General features: G+C 35.7%; 1 protein-coding gene across 12 annotated transcripts in view; it reads left to right on the forward strand.

Moving 5' to 3' along the window:
• Window positions 1–17,795, forward strand: part of IKZF2 (IKAROS family zinc finger 2) — a 156,867-nt gene that overhangs the window by 129,672 nt on the left and 9,400 nt on the right. For all 12 annotated transcript variants that reach the window (XM_033230397.1, XM_033230394.1, XM_033230400.1 and 9 more), the window contains 2 exons: window positions 4,106–4,243; window positions 12,532–12,675. In XM_033230397.1, coding sequence (XP_033086288.1) covers window positions 4,106–4,243; window positions 12,532–12,675 — 282 coding nt within the window. The remainder of the gene's footprint in view (window positions 1–4,105; window positions 4,244–12,531; window positions 12,676–17,795) is intronic.

Genomic DNA, 17,795 nt, shown 5'->3' on the forward strand with positions numbered 1-17,795 from the left:
ATCATGTGAGGCCATTACAGCAAAAAACAAGACTCAGAAGTGTAGGTGCAAAGTAATTTTGACTGGAGCCTGGGGTAGGAGTGGGACGTGTGCTTTGGGACCAGATTGTATCGGGTGCTGAATACCAGGTAAAGGGATTTCAACTTAGTTCAATAAAAGTTAACAGTTAGTGAAGGTTGTTGGAGAGAGGAATAAAATAATTACACATGGGAAGAGAAAGCCTGTTTGAAGTCTATTATGCCAGCCCAGGTGAGCAATAATGAAGGCCTGAACTAGGATATTGATTGTGAGAATGAAAAGAAGGGATCAAATTGAGAATCATTTTACGAGTCCAGTATATAGAATTTAGCAGCGATTTGAAGTAGGAAAAGAGGTAGAAGGTAACAAAAGTGGTGCACTGTTGTGAATCTTGAGTATTATAACAGTGGTAATGCTAGCAAAGGAGGGCAGTCAGAACAAAGAGGGAGTTTTGTGGAGGAAGATAGTTGTGAGTATCTTGAATGATTTGCTTTTGGGGGAATATCCATGAGGCAACACTCAAAGGGCAGTTGAAAGTATGGATTTGAAGTAGTCATTCAGCAAATACATATTGTCTCCTATGTTTAATAACTTGATATGTATTATCAATTTAAAATTGAGTAAAACAAGATCTCTGTCCTTATGAGGCTCATCATTTGGACTAGGGAAATAAATAGATATCAAATTGATAATTACAACACAGTTGTTATAAGTAATGAATCAACAGAGTATGAACAGAGTTCTGTAAGAGCAGAGGAGACAGCTGTGTCCTGATGCTCTTTGTTTTCGTTGTAGGGAAGGGATTCACTCAGATATTCAAAGATGTACATGGCCAATTGGAGCTTACAAACATGGGAAATTATTCTTGACCTGATGTGGATGTTTCATAAAAATGAGCACTTCATTTAGAGAGCAAAGAGGGAGAGCATTGTACTGAGAACAATATCTGAAGGGATGTATGTAACATATTTGCAAATTAGGAAAAAACTGAGAAGCAGTGGGGAGGAATGTTGGATCTGATCTCAGACACTAAAACAGGAGACCCAAGACACAAGAAAGCTTGATAGTGGCCAAGAGATTAGGAAGATAAAGGATTAATAAAAGTCTATGGATTTAATGATTCAGAGACCATTGACTTTTCAAAAATGTTTCCATAATACAAGAAAAAGTCTGCTTCAGTTGGTGACAATATGTAGTAATAATAATAGTAACTATTATAAAAATAAAGGTAGTGAAATATTGGTCCTTTTATATGAATATATATGTTATACATATTAATTATGTATTACTTTAAAGATAAACTCATACAGATAAATACATGTATAGGGAGTAAGTATAAATATTTTTATAAACTTTATTTTTAAGAAATAGTATGAAAAGGATAGGAAATGGTCTTGTGGAGATAGTAAAGCCATTGAATTTGCAGGGATTGTTGGTGATGTCTGAAAACAATTTTCAAAAGAGTAGTAAGGGCAGAATGTAGACTTTGAAGGAACTAAGTATGTAGAAGAAAATAAATGACTACAGGTCTCAGAAATCCTGAAATCCTGCCTTTCCACCCCCACTCCCCAATTGTATAATGACTACTTTTTCTTCAGTTATCACCTGAAATGTTCCTACTTCAAACAGATCTTGTTCAGCCTTTTCAAACTAGTTTCCCCATGTTATACTACGACAGCATTCTTTTGCTCCATGTAACCACCCACAATTTATAATATATTGCTTGTGTATTCATTACATGTCTGTCTTCCTCACCAGACTGTCAGTTGCATATGGATAGGCACCATGGGAATTTGTTTTCCACTTTACATTTTAGCCTCGTCAGCATTGATGCACAGTAGTCTGTTACTAAATACGTATTGAATGAATGAGAGAGTTAAAAGGATAGATTGTCTCCAGAACAAATTTATTGGAAATAGAGTAGTTGTAAGAAATGTCCAAATCCAACATGTCACCTAATAATTGGGTTGCTGGAATAGAATGGAGATGAAGAGTTGGGAAAATTAAAGTTGTACTTTTATAACAAAGCCCAACTCAAATCCCTGTTGGATTCAATGATGGGATGAAGAGGAAGGAGTGATGCTTTAAAATAGAGGACAAAATGGAAGAAGCTGAAATAAAGCAGATGCGATAGTAATGAGTGTAGTAAAAAATGAGTAGAAAACAGTAAAAACTTCATGTCTCTTCTTTCTTATCAGGTGAGTTGGGACTTTTAGAGGGTTGTAAGCCAAGGGGAGAGGAATGAAAAACCATGTTTTAATTAAATTGAGAAGATATAATGATTGCTTAAAGAAATAAGGGGAAGAAAGTATTAGAGAATATGCTCATGGTACAACAGAGGCATCATAATGTGATGGGACTAATACCAGGGAGGACCAGAAAATGGCTGAAGTAGTTTACAGTGGGCTATTAGCTTCAGTGTAAGTGCTTAATAAATATTAATCGGTTAATAAGCTTGTTCAGCATAAATTTGTTACTACTTCTAGAGAAATATTACAGAACAACCCAAAATTGAGTAATGCGAATCGCAAACAGATACTTTTTCTTATGTAGTCCCATATCTTGGAACATAATTACATGTAAATGTATTTATATTATTTACACTAGATGATTTCAGCAAAACTTATTTTCTTGTATTTTTAATGCTGTCACATGGTGATATAAGTTCTGCACAGTATTCTCAGCTACTTCCCAGAAATCCTTGGTTCCAAAAAATAGAAGCTAGTTTGCCATTTTTTAAAAACTGAATAATCACTCCATAAATAGCTTTTACGATAGTTTACAAACAATTATGATTATGAAATAACTGATCTTAATTTATGTGTACCTCAATTCCATTCTAGTAAAATTTTGCCCCCCCCCAAAAAAAGATTTGGTGTAGTTTTCTTTTTTGTCAGTACTGTGAAACTTTTAGGCGGCCATGAATACCTTGCCTTGTTACAGTATTTCATTTCCTCTTGTGACCAATGTCATAGCATGGGTTTATAAGATGACGAATTAGCGATGCTATCTTTGGTCGTGAAAAAGAGTTGTCTGTTATTCTCTGGGCAAAACTGAGTAATTCCCATGGGAGTCAAATAGAGACATGGGCGGGGATCACACTGTGCTTTACTGCTGAGGGCTTTGGCACAGACCACCTGGGGTTTTATGTTGTTCTGGATTCATTCAAAACCAAGAGTCAAAGTGCTCTGTGATGTCCTTATGAAGAGTCATGCGTTAAAACGTGCTTCTTTCTGTAGAGATTATATTTTTCTTCTTACTTTGTTTTTTAAAGTTTTTTTTTTACTGAACATCTTAGTATTTTAACAGATGTAGTGAGATAATGACACTGAGATAATGGCTCCCTAGCTATTAGGGAATAATTCATTTCCTGAATGTGAGATGTTTTGGAAACTATTACTATCACTTCATAACTACATATTGTGTAATAATCCTGACTCAAAGCACCTAGTAGGTTAATTCTTGGTATTATAAAAGCTGATGAGGGAGAATATACTTATCTGCCACAAAATTTTGCATGTGTGAATAGTTGTTACCAAAGTGAAAAGAAAGGAAACTACTTTCATCTGTACTTTTTCTCACCACTTGAGTTCTTTTTAATCTTCTTGGTACCCAAGAATAATCTGTTTATTAAACGGTGACATTTCAAGTTGTTGCATTTTAAGTTTTCTTCTGTAAAATTCTCTGCCCTTACCCGAAAAGAAAGAAAGAAAAAAAAACTTATGATGTATCTAGGATACTCCTGATTTGTCTTTTAATGAGTCAAAGCTGAGAGTAAATGTATTAAGAGTCAGATAATTTGAAGATTGATCATCAGGCCCTCAAGATCTAGAATACAGTCAGAGCAAGAATTTGATTCAGTATTTCCCCTGTTGCCAGAGGTACGATCCGCCTGTCTTCTTGTTGTCTTTTAGTCTTGGTAGAAATGTATTATCTTTTCTTGCCAAAATGGGAATGTAAAGGAGGAAAAGATTTAAGTCTGAAAATTATATGAGTGCTTCCCCCTAGACTATCAAAAGTTAGCTATTGATTTTGCTTTGAATGTGGATGGGACTGACAGCACACTGACCTTGAGTTCTCTTCACAGTGGGTAAACCTCACAAGTGCAACTACTGTGGACGAAGCTACAAGCAGCGCAGTTCACTGGAGGAGCACAAGGAACGCTGCCACAACTATCTCCAGAATGTCAGCATGGAGGCTGCTGGGCAGGTCATGAGTCACCATGGTGGGTAGAAATTGGATTCATCATTTTTATTTCCCCCTACTGCTTTTGTAGTTCAATATGAAGATAAAATCTTATGCTGTTTAAAACTATTTTAGATCACTTTAACTTAAATGAGTTGAGCTTTGGGGTACATTGCAAATAATCTATATTGAAATTTTGCAATATTCCCAAATTATTTCTGATAACATTTGACTTAGCATAATAATGGCAACCAACCTTTAATATACCAAAGGCAGGTGCTGTTTACTCTTCTTTTTCATTTAGCTAACCAGATAGTTAGAGCTGGTTCCACGTTAGTTTGTAGGTTGCCTAAAAGAATGCATTGATTATTTGAATATTTTCATCTCTGTTAGTTAAGTGATCAGTCATATAATTTGAAATTTCTCCAATTGGCCCTTTAATTTTTCTGAGAAATTGCTGATTTTGGTTTCTACAATGTGCAAAACAATCTAGACCAAAATTAGACACCATCTCTCTCCATAAAAAACATTCTCCAAGCAAAACATCCTCATCTCTAACTACACTGTGGCAGGTAGGAACGCAATCCCTAAGGTTTATCAATGAATAATTCTCTGTTCCTGAAAAGTTAATTTTAATAATCAGCCTTATATAGGAAAATAATGAATTTCAATTCTTAAGATTTGTAGTGTCTGTCTTGTCTTACTAATTAGATTTGTATAGTGATAAGTTTTATTTATACAAAGACAAAAATGTCAACTTATTAGTACATGTATATATTTTATTTATTTTTTAAATTATTTTTTATTTTATTATTCTTTTTTTTTGAGATGGACTCTCACTTTGCCACCCAGGCTGGAGGGCAGTGGCGCGATCTCAGCTCATCGCAACCTCTGCCTCCCGAGTTCAAGCGATTCCCCTGTCTCAGCCTGCTGAGTAGGTGGGATTACAGGCATGCGCCACCAGGCCTGGCTAATTTTTGTATTTTTAGTAGAGATGGGGTTTCGCCATGTTGGCCAGGCTGGTCTCAAACGTCTGACCTCAGGTGAGCTACCCGCCTTGACTTTCCAAAGTGCTGGGATTACAGGTGTAAACCACTGCACCTGGCTACTTGTATATCTTTTATTTTAAGAAGGTTTGCCCAGTATTAAATGGTATAGTTGGGGATTGCACAGTCACTTTTAAAATATAAATATCTATGTATTGGCTTAGACATAGCCAGGTCAAGGATTATTTCTGGGGTTTTCTGTTTGTTTTATAGAGTATATACTGTGGAACTGTGTTTGTTGGACAGCTAGTGATTATGTGTTGTTGAATTGGGAATTTTTTTAATTTAAAATTTTTCTTGTTATCCTGAACAACTGAAGTGTTTCCTTCTAGTTTCTATAATCTAAAGAATCTAATTCTATTGATTGTTGTGATCAAGTCCATTTATTTTTATATTATCATCATTAACATTTTTTACAAACCTATCTGTGTATCAAGTCTTGGTAAATTTGATATTTCAAGCTTGCATTACCTGGGCTGATGATGATAGCATAGGATCTAAAACATAGAGATTACAAAATGGTGTGTGTTGGAGTCTGCCAAACCTGCTCTGGCTACATGGTGTCTGGGTGTGTCACTCACAGGCTGGGTTTGAGGATTAAATGTGATGGGATATGTAATAAATGCCCAACAAATGGTTTACTTTACTGCTAACATTTGAGAACATTAAATAACTCAGTAACAGTAAATGTGCTATTCCCTATAAATTTGTTATTTACCAGCAATAACTTAAGCATTAGAGGTTTCATTTGCTGACCAAACACATTGTTACTATTTAAATTGCTGGATTTAAGGGTAAGTTGAGGCAGGAAGCTGATGGAAGCTTAGGGGAATACCAAATCTTCCCCAAAACACCTTATAGCATTGCTACTAGTTTTTCTATATGATGTTCTCCCATTACAGTTCTGACATTTGATGGGGTTATGCATTTCCAACTTTATTTATTATTTTTGCATTCCTAGTTATTTATGGAATTCTGTATTGCATACATACTCCTAAAAGACTATATGGTAATAGGGAGGTAAAATGTAAATAAATTATTATAATCAACATTTAATTATCTGTTGGCAGATTGAACTTTTAGAGAATCAAATGCTAACGAAAAATTTAAACAAGTGCATTTTGGGAGAAGCAAAGACATGTCTTCTAAACAACTAGTTTAGTTTAACAGTCTTCACCCCTGTTCCCCAGATTGCTTAGCCCTCCACAGGCATAGGCCCTTTACAGGTGATGCGAAGGCTGGAACCAAGTGGAGGAAAGTGGGAAAGAGGCAGGGGCACTGGGTAGGTAGAGCAGAGGGTAAAACCAAAGAGGAGAAGGGGTTGAGGGTAGCCGTTTATAGATACCATTTATAGAACCAAATATTCTTAAATATTGGATATCGTTTTAACCACATAATTTTATATTCATGCCATTTCATACCGTACTTTTTCTGGGTTTGTTGTAACAATAATTTGAGATTATCCTTAATATTCTCTTCCTTTTATTAACATGCTTAATGGGAAATTGGCCATATGAGGTAGGAGTTGATAAATACTGTAAGAGAAAAACATGGTTCTGTAAAATGCTGCTAGAGTTCATCATTAACATATGTCTCATATAAATAGCTTGGCATATGTCTCTTTTTAAACAGAACCACGATGAAACTTATATTTATCCCCTTCTCTTGCTGTATCTTATTTATTTGTTTTCCTTTTTTGTGGTAGATATGAGAGTTGCCATCATTTTGGTTGCCATTAGCTCTATGAAATGATTTAACTATTACTCGTTTTTAAAAAATATCTGACATAGTTATATTTCCTAGTCTGTCTTTTCCAAAACATGTTTTTCCCTATGCTGTTCTTCTAGTATGGAATTTTTTAAAGAAAAAGAGGCATTTTTCACTTTACTCAGAAAACATTTATCAAGTCAGGAGATCGAGACCATCCTGGCTAACACTGTGAAACCCCGTCTCTACTAAAAAATACAAAAAAAAAAAACTAGCCGGGTGAGGTGGCGGGCACCTGTAGTCCCAGCTACTCGGGAGGCTGAGGCAGGAGAATGGCGTGAACCCAGGAGGCGGAGCTTGCCGTGAGCTGAGATCCGGCCACAGCACTCCAGCCTGGGTGACAGAGCGAGACTCCATCTCAAAAAAAAAAAAAAAAAAAAAAAGCTTACTATGTGCCAAGTTATATGGAACATTCTGGGGTATAAAAATAAATGGACACAGTTTTTTAATACACTTACTTTATAGTCTGGTAGGAAATACATACTTTAAGAAAATAAAATACAATGGAGCAAAAGCTCTAATAAAGATGCTTACACAGTTCTGTGGGAACATAGGTGTAGAATTAACCTAACTCTGGAACAAAGTCAAGAGAGGCTTCTTACATGCAGGAGTGTTCAATCCAAACATGAGAGATGAGTAAAAATTGCATAAATCAGGCAGGATACAGAGAATGTATATTCAGGGAGAAGAAGAGGCTTGGAGATATAAAAGATAATTAACAGCTTCCCTGATGTTGAGTGTAACTGCAGTTTAAGGAGTGGTAGGAAATAAAGCTTCTGAATTAGTAGGTTATGATGCAAAGACGGAGTCTTCTCTGCTAATCTAGTGTTTGAATTTCATTGTGTAACTGATGGGGGGCCACTAGGGTAACCAAATTTGTTATTGAGGTAATCAAATCAAGAAAAATGTCTCCAATGAGGATACATGATAAATGCCTACCTCGGGCAGGGGGTAGGGTGTGAGGAGAGACTGGAAATGAGAATGCCAAGAAAAAGATGAAAAGGCAACAGCAAGAGAAGAGAACAAGGTGAAATATTGAAGACATATTTAGGAGGTCAAATAAAATGTTCTTAGAAAAGTTGATTGAGTTTGAGGAAAAAGGAGGAATATCATGACTCACAGTTTTGGAAATAATGATAACAATTGAGTTTTATGAAAGATAATTTATATAATTAATGTATTTAATTGGGTTTGATGAGCTTATTTATTTAATTGGGATTTAGGGCAGATTATTTATCTTATTTAATTAGGTTTTATGGCAGATTATCTTGTTCAATATTATCTTTATGTTGCTTTTTCAAGTCTATTCAGCTTGAAGAAAAAACTTTAAAATCAAACTATGTTATTACCTGTTTTACCCCAACCTAAAGATGAGAATGAAAGTGCAAAGCAGAAGGATAGCCAGCTTAAAATCTATATATATTATTAGGTTTATGCTTTGAATTGTTGGGGAAAGGGAGATTCTTTTTCACTAAGTATAGAGGCATTATTGGGCACCCCCAAACTTTGGAGTAAGCTTTTTTGACTTATTTCCATTGGGTGACATCATTCAGTGAACATCCATTGAATATTATATCTCTCTTGTATCATAAAAGGTATTAGAGACACAAATACAACAGAATGCAACCCCTGAGGTTATTTGCCAGCTATTGGAAGATAGACCAGTAAAAAAACAATTATAGTACTATGTGATAAGCATTATGGAGACAGAGAGGACATACCTAAATCAGCAGGACATCCAAGAGGAATTTCCCACGAAATTTATGTTTGAACTTAGTTTTGAAAAGCAAAAATGTGAACTAATAAATGGAGAAGGGTGTTTCCTGAAGAAAGAACAACATGTGTGAACAGCTACCAATGTAGCATCTAAAACACTTGGGCTACCTCCATGTGTGTTTGTAAAGAGATGTGGTAGGGAGGAGGAGAGGCAGAAGTCTGGATGAAAGGAAGAAATCTAGGATTTTCCACAGGTGACCAGCATGGCTGATGGGGTAAATAGTAGTGTCATTCACTGATATGGTAATGAGGAAAATAGAAGAAAGAAAGGTAAATGGAGATTTTACTTCTTTTACTATATTCTCTTATGTCCCTATGAAATAGCCAAGTAAAACTGTCTAGGAAGAAGTTAAATATAGAGATCTCAAACTCTTGAGAGGGGTCTGAGTAGTAAACAAAGATGCAGGATCCATCATAATTTATGTAGTGGCCCAACATAGTAGTTTTTAACAAGGCAGTACGGATAAGTACAGAGTGAGACATCAAGAAGGCCAAGAACACACTAGCAGGAAAAAAATTTCATGAAGATGAGTAAGAGCAGAGTAGGGACATGGAAAGAGTGATTTCACAGAAGCCAAAGCAAGTGTCAGCACTGCCAAATCCTGTCAAGAAAATAACTAAGATAACTGTAAAGTTTTTTTTTAGATCGGGTAACATGGAGAAAATTTGCAACAATATAGAAGACATCTGTTGTTTTTGCCTGCCTGACATCCCTTCCTCCTCTTGATAACAAGAGTGCCCATTTACCTTTAGAGAACTTTCCTGTTGCATGTAGCTGTGGTGGGACCCTCAGTCCAGGTACTCTGCCCTCTCCTGCCCAGGGGCTAGACATGTGACCTCAGACGCTCTTCCTGGAATTTGAATTTGGGTGAACTGTTTGGTTTTTCAAAAGGATACATTGGGAATACACTTATGGTTCTGCCTTTATGGTTATCAGTGTGATGAAACAGTGATCTAATGGAATTACGTTTTTATCTTGGTTATAACCTCAAATATAAGGTCAAAGAGGATGTTTGGTTATGAAGTTTGTTCAAACGGGAAGTTACCTTATTGGTATATTTTTAGCCCAGATTAATGTCTGTGTGATTAATGCATTATTGAGATATCTACAGAATTTGTTTTATGTTTCTAGCAACATATACACAGAAATATTTTGATGAGTTGCACCCAGATCCATGAAGCAAAAAAAATCAGATTGGTTACATAATTAAGGAAAAATGTATCAGATCTTTACCCAATGGCAGACCTTACAAATATGTCTGACTGGTTTATAAAAAGTCAATGCCCAAAATACCTCTACAAAGAATAGTATAGCATAATGGTTGAGCCAGGCTCTGGAGCCAGACTCCTAGTAGTAATAACATTCTGTACTAACCAGATGTAAACCCTGAGGAAATTACTTAACATCTCTGGGTCTTTGTGTTCTCATCTGTACAGTGAAGATGGCATTACACCTATTTCATGGAGTTTCTGGATGAATTAAATTAATTATTAAATGCAAAGCCTTAAAACAGCACACAGCATATAGTATACGTCAGTTATTATTATTGCCGATGTGGTAGAAACAAGATCAATTTTTGACATGAAAAGGGCTATTGTAAAGTAGAAATTAGATCAGAACTCTGTCAAAGTCATCATTTTCAGTTCACATGAGCTTCATTGAACTGGGGACAAATCATCTGAATTGAGGTGGATGTGGTGTGGGACAGTTCCCACACCCGGGTTTCATTTTGAGTGTTAAATGCGTTCAAATATGAAAATTCAGGGTGAAACTTAGCGCAAAACTGCCAGGTTTTGGACTACTCATTTCAGAACAAATTAGCATATTCAATTTCGGGGGCAAACCCGTTAACCAGTTTTGCTAGTTTTTTAGCAAAATTTACAACATTTTTTTTTTCTTTCCAAATTCTTTCATTTTGGATCTTGGTCTCTGACATATTTTCATCTTTGGTCCATACTTGGACTGCTTTTTAGTTTTATAGTTACTTCTAATAATGTAGTAAGTGTTTGAAAATCTACCATCCAAACAAAAAGTTAAGATTTTGACCATAATTTGTATCTTATTACCTGGTTCTCCACCACACCACCACCACTGTGCCATCCTTCTGACTCCCCTTATGTGAATTGTGTGGTCATCCTTGAATGTTTTTGAAATTCTTTGCTTTTTTGTTGACTCTTTGGCTTTTGTGTAACTTTTTTAGTTGTTACTAAAAGAGAATATAATGTTTTATACATAATATCTTGGGACATACTTTTTCAATGTGATGACATCATTAATTATATATTGTAGACAATGATGTGTTTCCTTGTTCCTCAGTGTCACCTTGGAAATTTTTTTCCAAATTAACATCCAGTGATTGCACAATCCCTTGCTATTCATAGCCAGAGGACTTCTTATTAAATGTAGATTACAATTCAATTTTTCTGATCCATCTATAGGTTAATCAAAACTTGGATGGAATGTTGATTTCTTTAAACATGTCCAAATCATGAAAACATTTTTTCACACTATGTTTCATTTTTTCAAAATTAGCAACCTATTGGTTATTAAATATGTCAACTGAATTGTGCTCTCAGTTTTCCTAACTTTCATCTCTTGCTTTCTCACTTATTTTTGTGTCTGCCAAGAGGATCCCCTTATAAATGAGAAGACATTTTTTGTACACAGTGGGACTATCTTATACAAATGACAAGATCAGAGTAAATCATTTTTACAGTGCATACTGAACAAGTAAAATTATTCTAAGAAATGAAAGCTTTAGGTTTCCAAACAGTACTGGCACAAATGCAACTGGAGAAAGCAACAATAATCAACAAGTAATAAGTTATGTTCTTTCCTGAGAACACTGTTTTTAATCAACTGATTTGCCATGTCTGAGTTGTTACCCTATCTTTAATTAAACATCCTTGGGTGGTATTTCTACTCAAAAAACAACTGTTGTAAGTTCTTTGCACTATGAATATCAGTGTCTAAGGGCTAACATATTAGCCTGTAGCAACTTAGACAAATGGGATGAATAGGGAACAGCATTGGAGAGTGTATGTCAAATGATTTAGGGCAGTAGTTTAGTGAGCCAATGTGCCAATTTGGAAATGGATTCTTCTTCCTGCTGAAGAACTCTTTTTAAAATAAATTACAATCATAAAGCTGCCACAGTTTACTGTGCATAGACTTGTTTAGAATTGGCTCTCCTTCATGAGGGCTGCTTGGTACAGGTATTTAAGCTACTGCCAATAAGGCTAACAGCCCATCAAATAGAAAATATGCTGCAGGAAAATACATGGGTTAAGAAAAACAGTTAAATATCATGCTGTTATTTTGTATGTCTGTTTAAGCTTTTCTCTAAAACAAGTTGACGTGTTTTTAAATTGTTTTTAAAAAATAAACTCTAAAAGCTTTGAAAATAGTGCAGTCTTAAAAGTAGTATTGATTTTAGTCAATGCTAAAAACACTTTCAGGGGGATAAGATGAGAAACCACATGAACAAGTTTGCCACCAATAGTGGCAACAGTGTATGTCATGGATTTAAGAGAGACTCAAATAAAAATAAATTCTCTGGTGTATATATGTGTGTGCAAATTTAAAGAGTATACTTTCACACTACAGGGTATTCTTTCTACTTGCTTCTATTCAAGCATACTAGCTTTTATAACACATATTGAGATGGCAAATCCAGCTTTGTATCATCCAAAATGTTGAAGAAATTATCAGATTGCGTTTTTCTATGGTTTTGTGTAGTACCTCCTATGGAAGATTGTAAGGAACAAGAGCCTATTATGGACAACAATATTTCTCTGGTGCCTTTTGAGAGACCTGCTGTCATAGAGAAGCTCACAGGGAATATGGGAAAACGTAAAAGCTCCACTCCACAAAAGTTTGTGGGTAAGCATTACAAATGCTTTTGTTTCTTTGCAAGGCGATTTTAATAGGAAAAGGCAAATTCCCATGTATTAGAAATATATATGATGTGTTTCAGTTCATGAAATAAATACCCATCTCTTTTCTCCATTATTCTTTTCTACTCTCTGCCACTCTGTGTGCACCACACTTATACCAACACACACAAACACACAAAGAGAAATAAAGACTGATAGTGGTCACCACTCAAAATATGATGATACAGTGAAATCACATGTAAAATAGAAAATATTAATTTGTTTTAAAAATAATCATACAGAAGAGAAATGGTCCAGCCTATTGGCCAGTTTTGTAATCTGTTTTAAAATTTTCATTAGTGCCAGGCTTTTATCTTTTTTTTTTTTTAACCTGTCAACATTTATGCCTAGTGTTCCATTATTGGAAAGCTAAGCATGTGGGAATTATTTATATCCGACTGCTCAAGGTCATCACCAAGGTCTGATTGCAGAAATTAAAAAAAAATTCAACCTCAGGCATAAATGGGTTAATTATTTTAGTATTTTATCCGGAACGAAGAGAATTTTTCTTTTTTTTTTTTTTTCCCCAAAATTCTGCATTGGAAAAATAATGCAGCAACCTACATTCGAGATGTTTCATATTTGGATCTTTATTTTATATTTTGATCTTTGTTTTTTCATCCAGCCTATGATTTTGAACTGAAAAGATTAAATATCATATATTTAGACTTTCCCTTTTCATTTCCAAACCCTTAGATATTCTTTGATACGCCCAATGTTGGCATCATTCTGAATGCATGCTGTAAGTCATAGTGTGTCTCTGAGGATACAAAAAGCATGGACTTTTTAAAAGAAATATGAATAATAGAGACTCAATAAAAAGAATTGTTAAAGAATTGTTATTCATTGTATATATAGTATATCTATTCTTGCAGGCTTAATGTAGGATAAAAATATTCAACAGATTCTCACATTCTAGTGTCAGCATTGTGGGACATCCTGATTAAATGGTGATTGAGAGAAAAATCTTTGCTTTGGTTATTTCAGGAAGGAGAGAATAACACAATTCCATTACTTCAATAAACATTTAAAGAAGGTTTCCTTTTAATCTGAAATTGAGGAACTAACACATCACCAAAATAGTACTCTAAGACTAGCTGGAGGGATTTATTGAGAACTCATTGAACGATGGCCGAGGGGCGACTGTAAGGGCCATAGTTTATACTCTGTCAGTTGAAGCCCCTGAGTTATACACAAAGGACTGCCTCAGGCTTTAGGTAACTTTTCTTTCTGTTCTTGTGGGTGACTATGAAGAAAAAAGAAATAAACAGCCAGTTTACTTATTTTTAATACTGATTTTTTTGATGGATATCATTAAATGTTTAAATCTAACTAGACTCTAGTGTAGTTGGAAAAATATAAAATATATTATCATTCTTTCTGTCTTCTGAATTTATATAGTCTACTCTTTGTAACATTTTTGTCATGTTTCCTGACTTAGAGATGTTACTCTCAATTTTATTTCACTGCATTCCTTAGAAAAGGGGACAGATTTTTAGAAAATTACATTATGATTCTAAAATATTTATATTATATTTCTTATTAAGAATTTGAGAGGCCGGGCGCGGTGGCTCAAGCCTGTAATCCCAGCACTTTGGGAGGCCGAAACGGGTGGATCACGAGGTCAGGAGATCGAGACCATCCTGGCTAACACGGTGAAACCCCGTCTCTACTAAAAATACAAAAAAAAAAACTAGCCGGGCGAGGTGGCGGGCGCCTGTAGTCCCAGCTACTCCGGAGGCTGAGGCGGGAGAATGGCGTGAACCCGGGAGGCGGAGCTTGCAGTGAGCTGAGATCCGGCCACTGCACTCCAGCCTGGGCGACAGAGCAAGACTCCGTCTCAAAAAAAAAAAAAAAAAAAAAGAATTTGAGAGTATATTTTTCTTTATTTGGATTCTATCCTAGTAATATATAACAAACAGTAGCCACAGTTATTACTTCTATTATTGTTCTTGAAACAAAAAATTTCATCATTCCACACTTACTATAAATTGCCTTCTCCATGTGCCTCAGTTAAATACTATTCTTTGACCTTACCAAATTCTCCAGGCTAATGATCCCTGAACTTCCTGTGTATCAACTTGTCTCTCCCTCTCTTTTCTTATTCAGCTTAGATTCCATGGTTCATCACATCTACATCTCTCTTGCCAATATTCTTGCCTTTCTTGCCTTGTTGGCTGATCTGTCATCCCCTTCTCCTGGTGAAACCCCACTCTCTTGTAAAGCTGACTGAGCATCAGCCTGCACATCTGGTACTTTTGGAGAAAATTCCACAGGCTGATGAGTTGGCATCAATATAGATAAATGAATAACTGATCCCAAATATCAGCTGGCCCATCCATCCTATGAAGCAGCACTCCTTTAACCCATCCCTGAACAATCATCTCTCCTACTCTCCACCATGACAGTGCCAACCTTCTCTACTGTCTGCAACATGCTGTCTCACTCCTTGGTGATCTTATATCTATATTCACAGGGGATAAAATCACTGGAAATGATTTCAACATAATATTATCAATTCTACAGGATTGTATGCATCCATGTAAATACTTTTATCCTTTTTCCTTATTTCAATGAAAGAACTATCCCTCTTTCTAATTAAAGTTCATTCCTCCTCTTGTCACAGGAATTCTCCTATCCTGGCCCCCCAGATACCTCACACTATTATTTTTCCTCTTTCTCACTTACATTTTAACTTCTCCCCTCTATTGGCCATTTCCTATCAGCATTTAATGCAATAAATTCTCATAATTTAAAAAAAACTTCCTTTAAGCCCCATCTCCTTCCAGGTACACCTATAGTCTCCTTTACTTCAAAGATGAAATTGTTGAAAGAATCTCTATGCTTGCTGTATATGATTTTTTTCCTACTCATTTCCAAGTCCATGTAACCTGTTTTTATTTCCCACACTCCACTGAAATTATTCTCATTGAGGTCACAACTAGCTTCTGTAGTGCCAAATCCAGTAGACTCTTTTAAGACAGTGTCTTACACAGCTCCTAGAGAGTGTCTGCCACTATTGAATAGTCAATTCCTTTGGAAACACACTCTTTTCTTGTTTTTTATAACACTGTTCTCTCTGACTGTGCTCAGTATTCCTTATAGACTTATCCTTAACACCTGTGCAAGTCGGGCAAAGTCCAAATGGAGGCCCCCATTCATATGCCTAAATATTTTTACATTATTAATCTAACTGTAAAATTTATTTTCTACCCTTCCAACTTGACTAAGTTCAAATAAATATGCAATTCTCAGATTTCTTGTAGCTCTACACTACACCTTGGCAGAACGAGAAGAACCACCCACTGGCTTACAGCGAGGCTGCTCTCTTAGACCCACTGCTATTTCTCTCCATTACCAAAGGGGGTCTCACACACACACGTGTGTGGACACCCCAGTTTGTACATCCAGGTTCTTTCTACATTGTACATAAAGATCAGTGCCTTGGCCATCAGGTCTAGGTGTGTACTTACCAGTAGCACAGTTGGTATGAAGTATTATGGACCCTATGAAGAGGAATGTGTAGACCCTAGAAGCAGGCTCAGAACCATTTGGTCAAGGAATTCTGGGGTCTGAGTGAGCTTCAGATCTGCACATTCCCTTGGCCCTACAAGCTCTTCGTTTCCTGAGAAGGGCCCAGGGCTCCCTAAACATGGGGCCCAGTGCAAACCCCACTTTCCCTGATCTATGAGTAGGCAGAAAAATCTTTGTGTTATTCCAGGTTCTATTTCTGATCCATCCCCTTCACACTCTACCTGGGTGATATCAGTTATTTCCTTGGCTTCAGAGGTTGCTTTCTGTCAACCAATGACTCATTTCTACATCTCCAGCCCAGGTCTCTCTTCTGAATTTGAGACTAAATCTTACTGGACATGACTATTACTCATAGTCTTCCCCAAACTGAATTCATCATCTTTTCTATCTCATTGTCATCCACTAAATTTCCTAGGCCAGAAACCTGGGCCAGAAACCTACAGCAACAATTTCCTAAACTCCTTTGCTAAATTAATACCTTCAGGGCACTTCCCTGTTTATCCCCTTCAATCTGTATTCCTTTAGGGAAATATTCAATTTTTTAGCATATTTAGCCTTATATTATCTAACTTGTCTTTCTCACTTGTTTCCACTCTCAGCCTTATTAAAGTATAAATAATTCCTCATTTATAAGGCATGCCCTCTTGCCTCTGATCCTTTCTACCAGCTGCTCCACCTCATGTTTCTTCACTTGGCTAATGTTTACAATCACATTCTTGTCCTTGATTCCATTTCCTTCAAGAAATCTTTCTTTAGTCCTCTAGTATGTGCTAAATATTCCTCTTATTTGACCCCATCACACATATCACACTAGGTCATAAATGATCCTTAAATTGCTATTGTTCCTTCCAAACTGTAAACTCTTTGAGAATATAGATCAGGTTTGTCTAGCTTAACTTTGAAATGTTTGACATTGCATATATCTTAAATTGAATGCCATGAAATAATTTCTCCTCATTTTATCTTTCCATTTCTATTACTCTAATCATTACACAGATCTCACTTAGGGGCCATTTCTTCAAATCTGAAATAATACTATCTACTTTAATGTGTTTTTCTAGAATGCAAACCTGTAGATCAACATTTTTCCATCAAAATGCTTACAAGTTAAGCATCCATCCACAACAACATATTAACCATTTATAGGAAACCCACATATGTTTTTAAGAAGCATTTATCTGTAAGATTTACCTATAAAAGTAACTGGTAAATAGAGACCACATTGTCTTATGGACAGAATTTTTAAAAGACGAAATATTCTGTTCAAAACCAGCAATATATGGCTAAAAATCAAAATTGCTTTTCCTGTTGCAAGCACCAAAACTCTTTTATAGTTATCAGTCAGACATAATGTTGATGTAAAATATTGGAATAAAATTATATTTGTTAAGGTGTATATTTAAGGAAAAACTACAAACATACTTCAATCAAGAAAAGGTATGGGAAGATAGCAGTGGGTGTACATACCAGCACCATCACATACACATGTCTAAATAAGAAAGGATGATATAAAAATGAATATCAATTTCAAGA

Source organism: Trachypithecus francoisi, unplaced genomic scaffold (assembly GCF_009764315.1).
Source record: "Trachypithecus francoisi isolate TF-2019V2 unplaced genomic scaffold, Tfra_2.0 Lachesis_group13, whole genome shotgun sequence".
Classification (NCBI taxonomy): Eukaryota; Metazoa; Chordata; class Mammalia; order Primates; family Cercopithecidae; genus Trachypithecus; species Trachypithecus francoisi.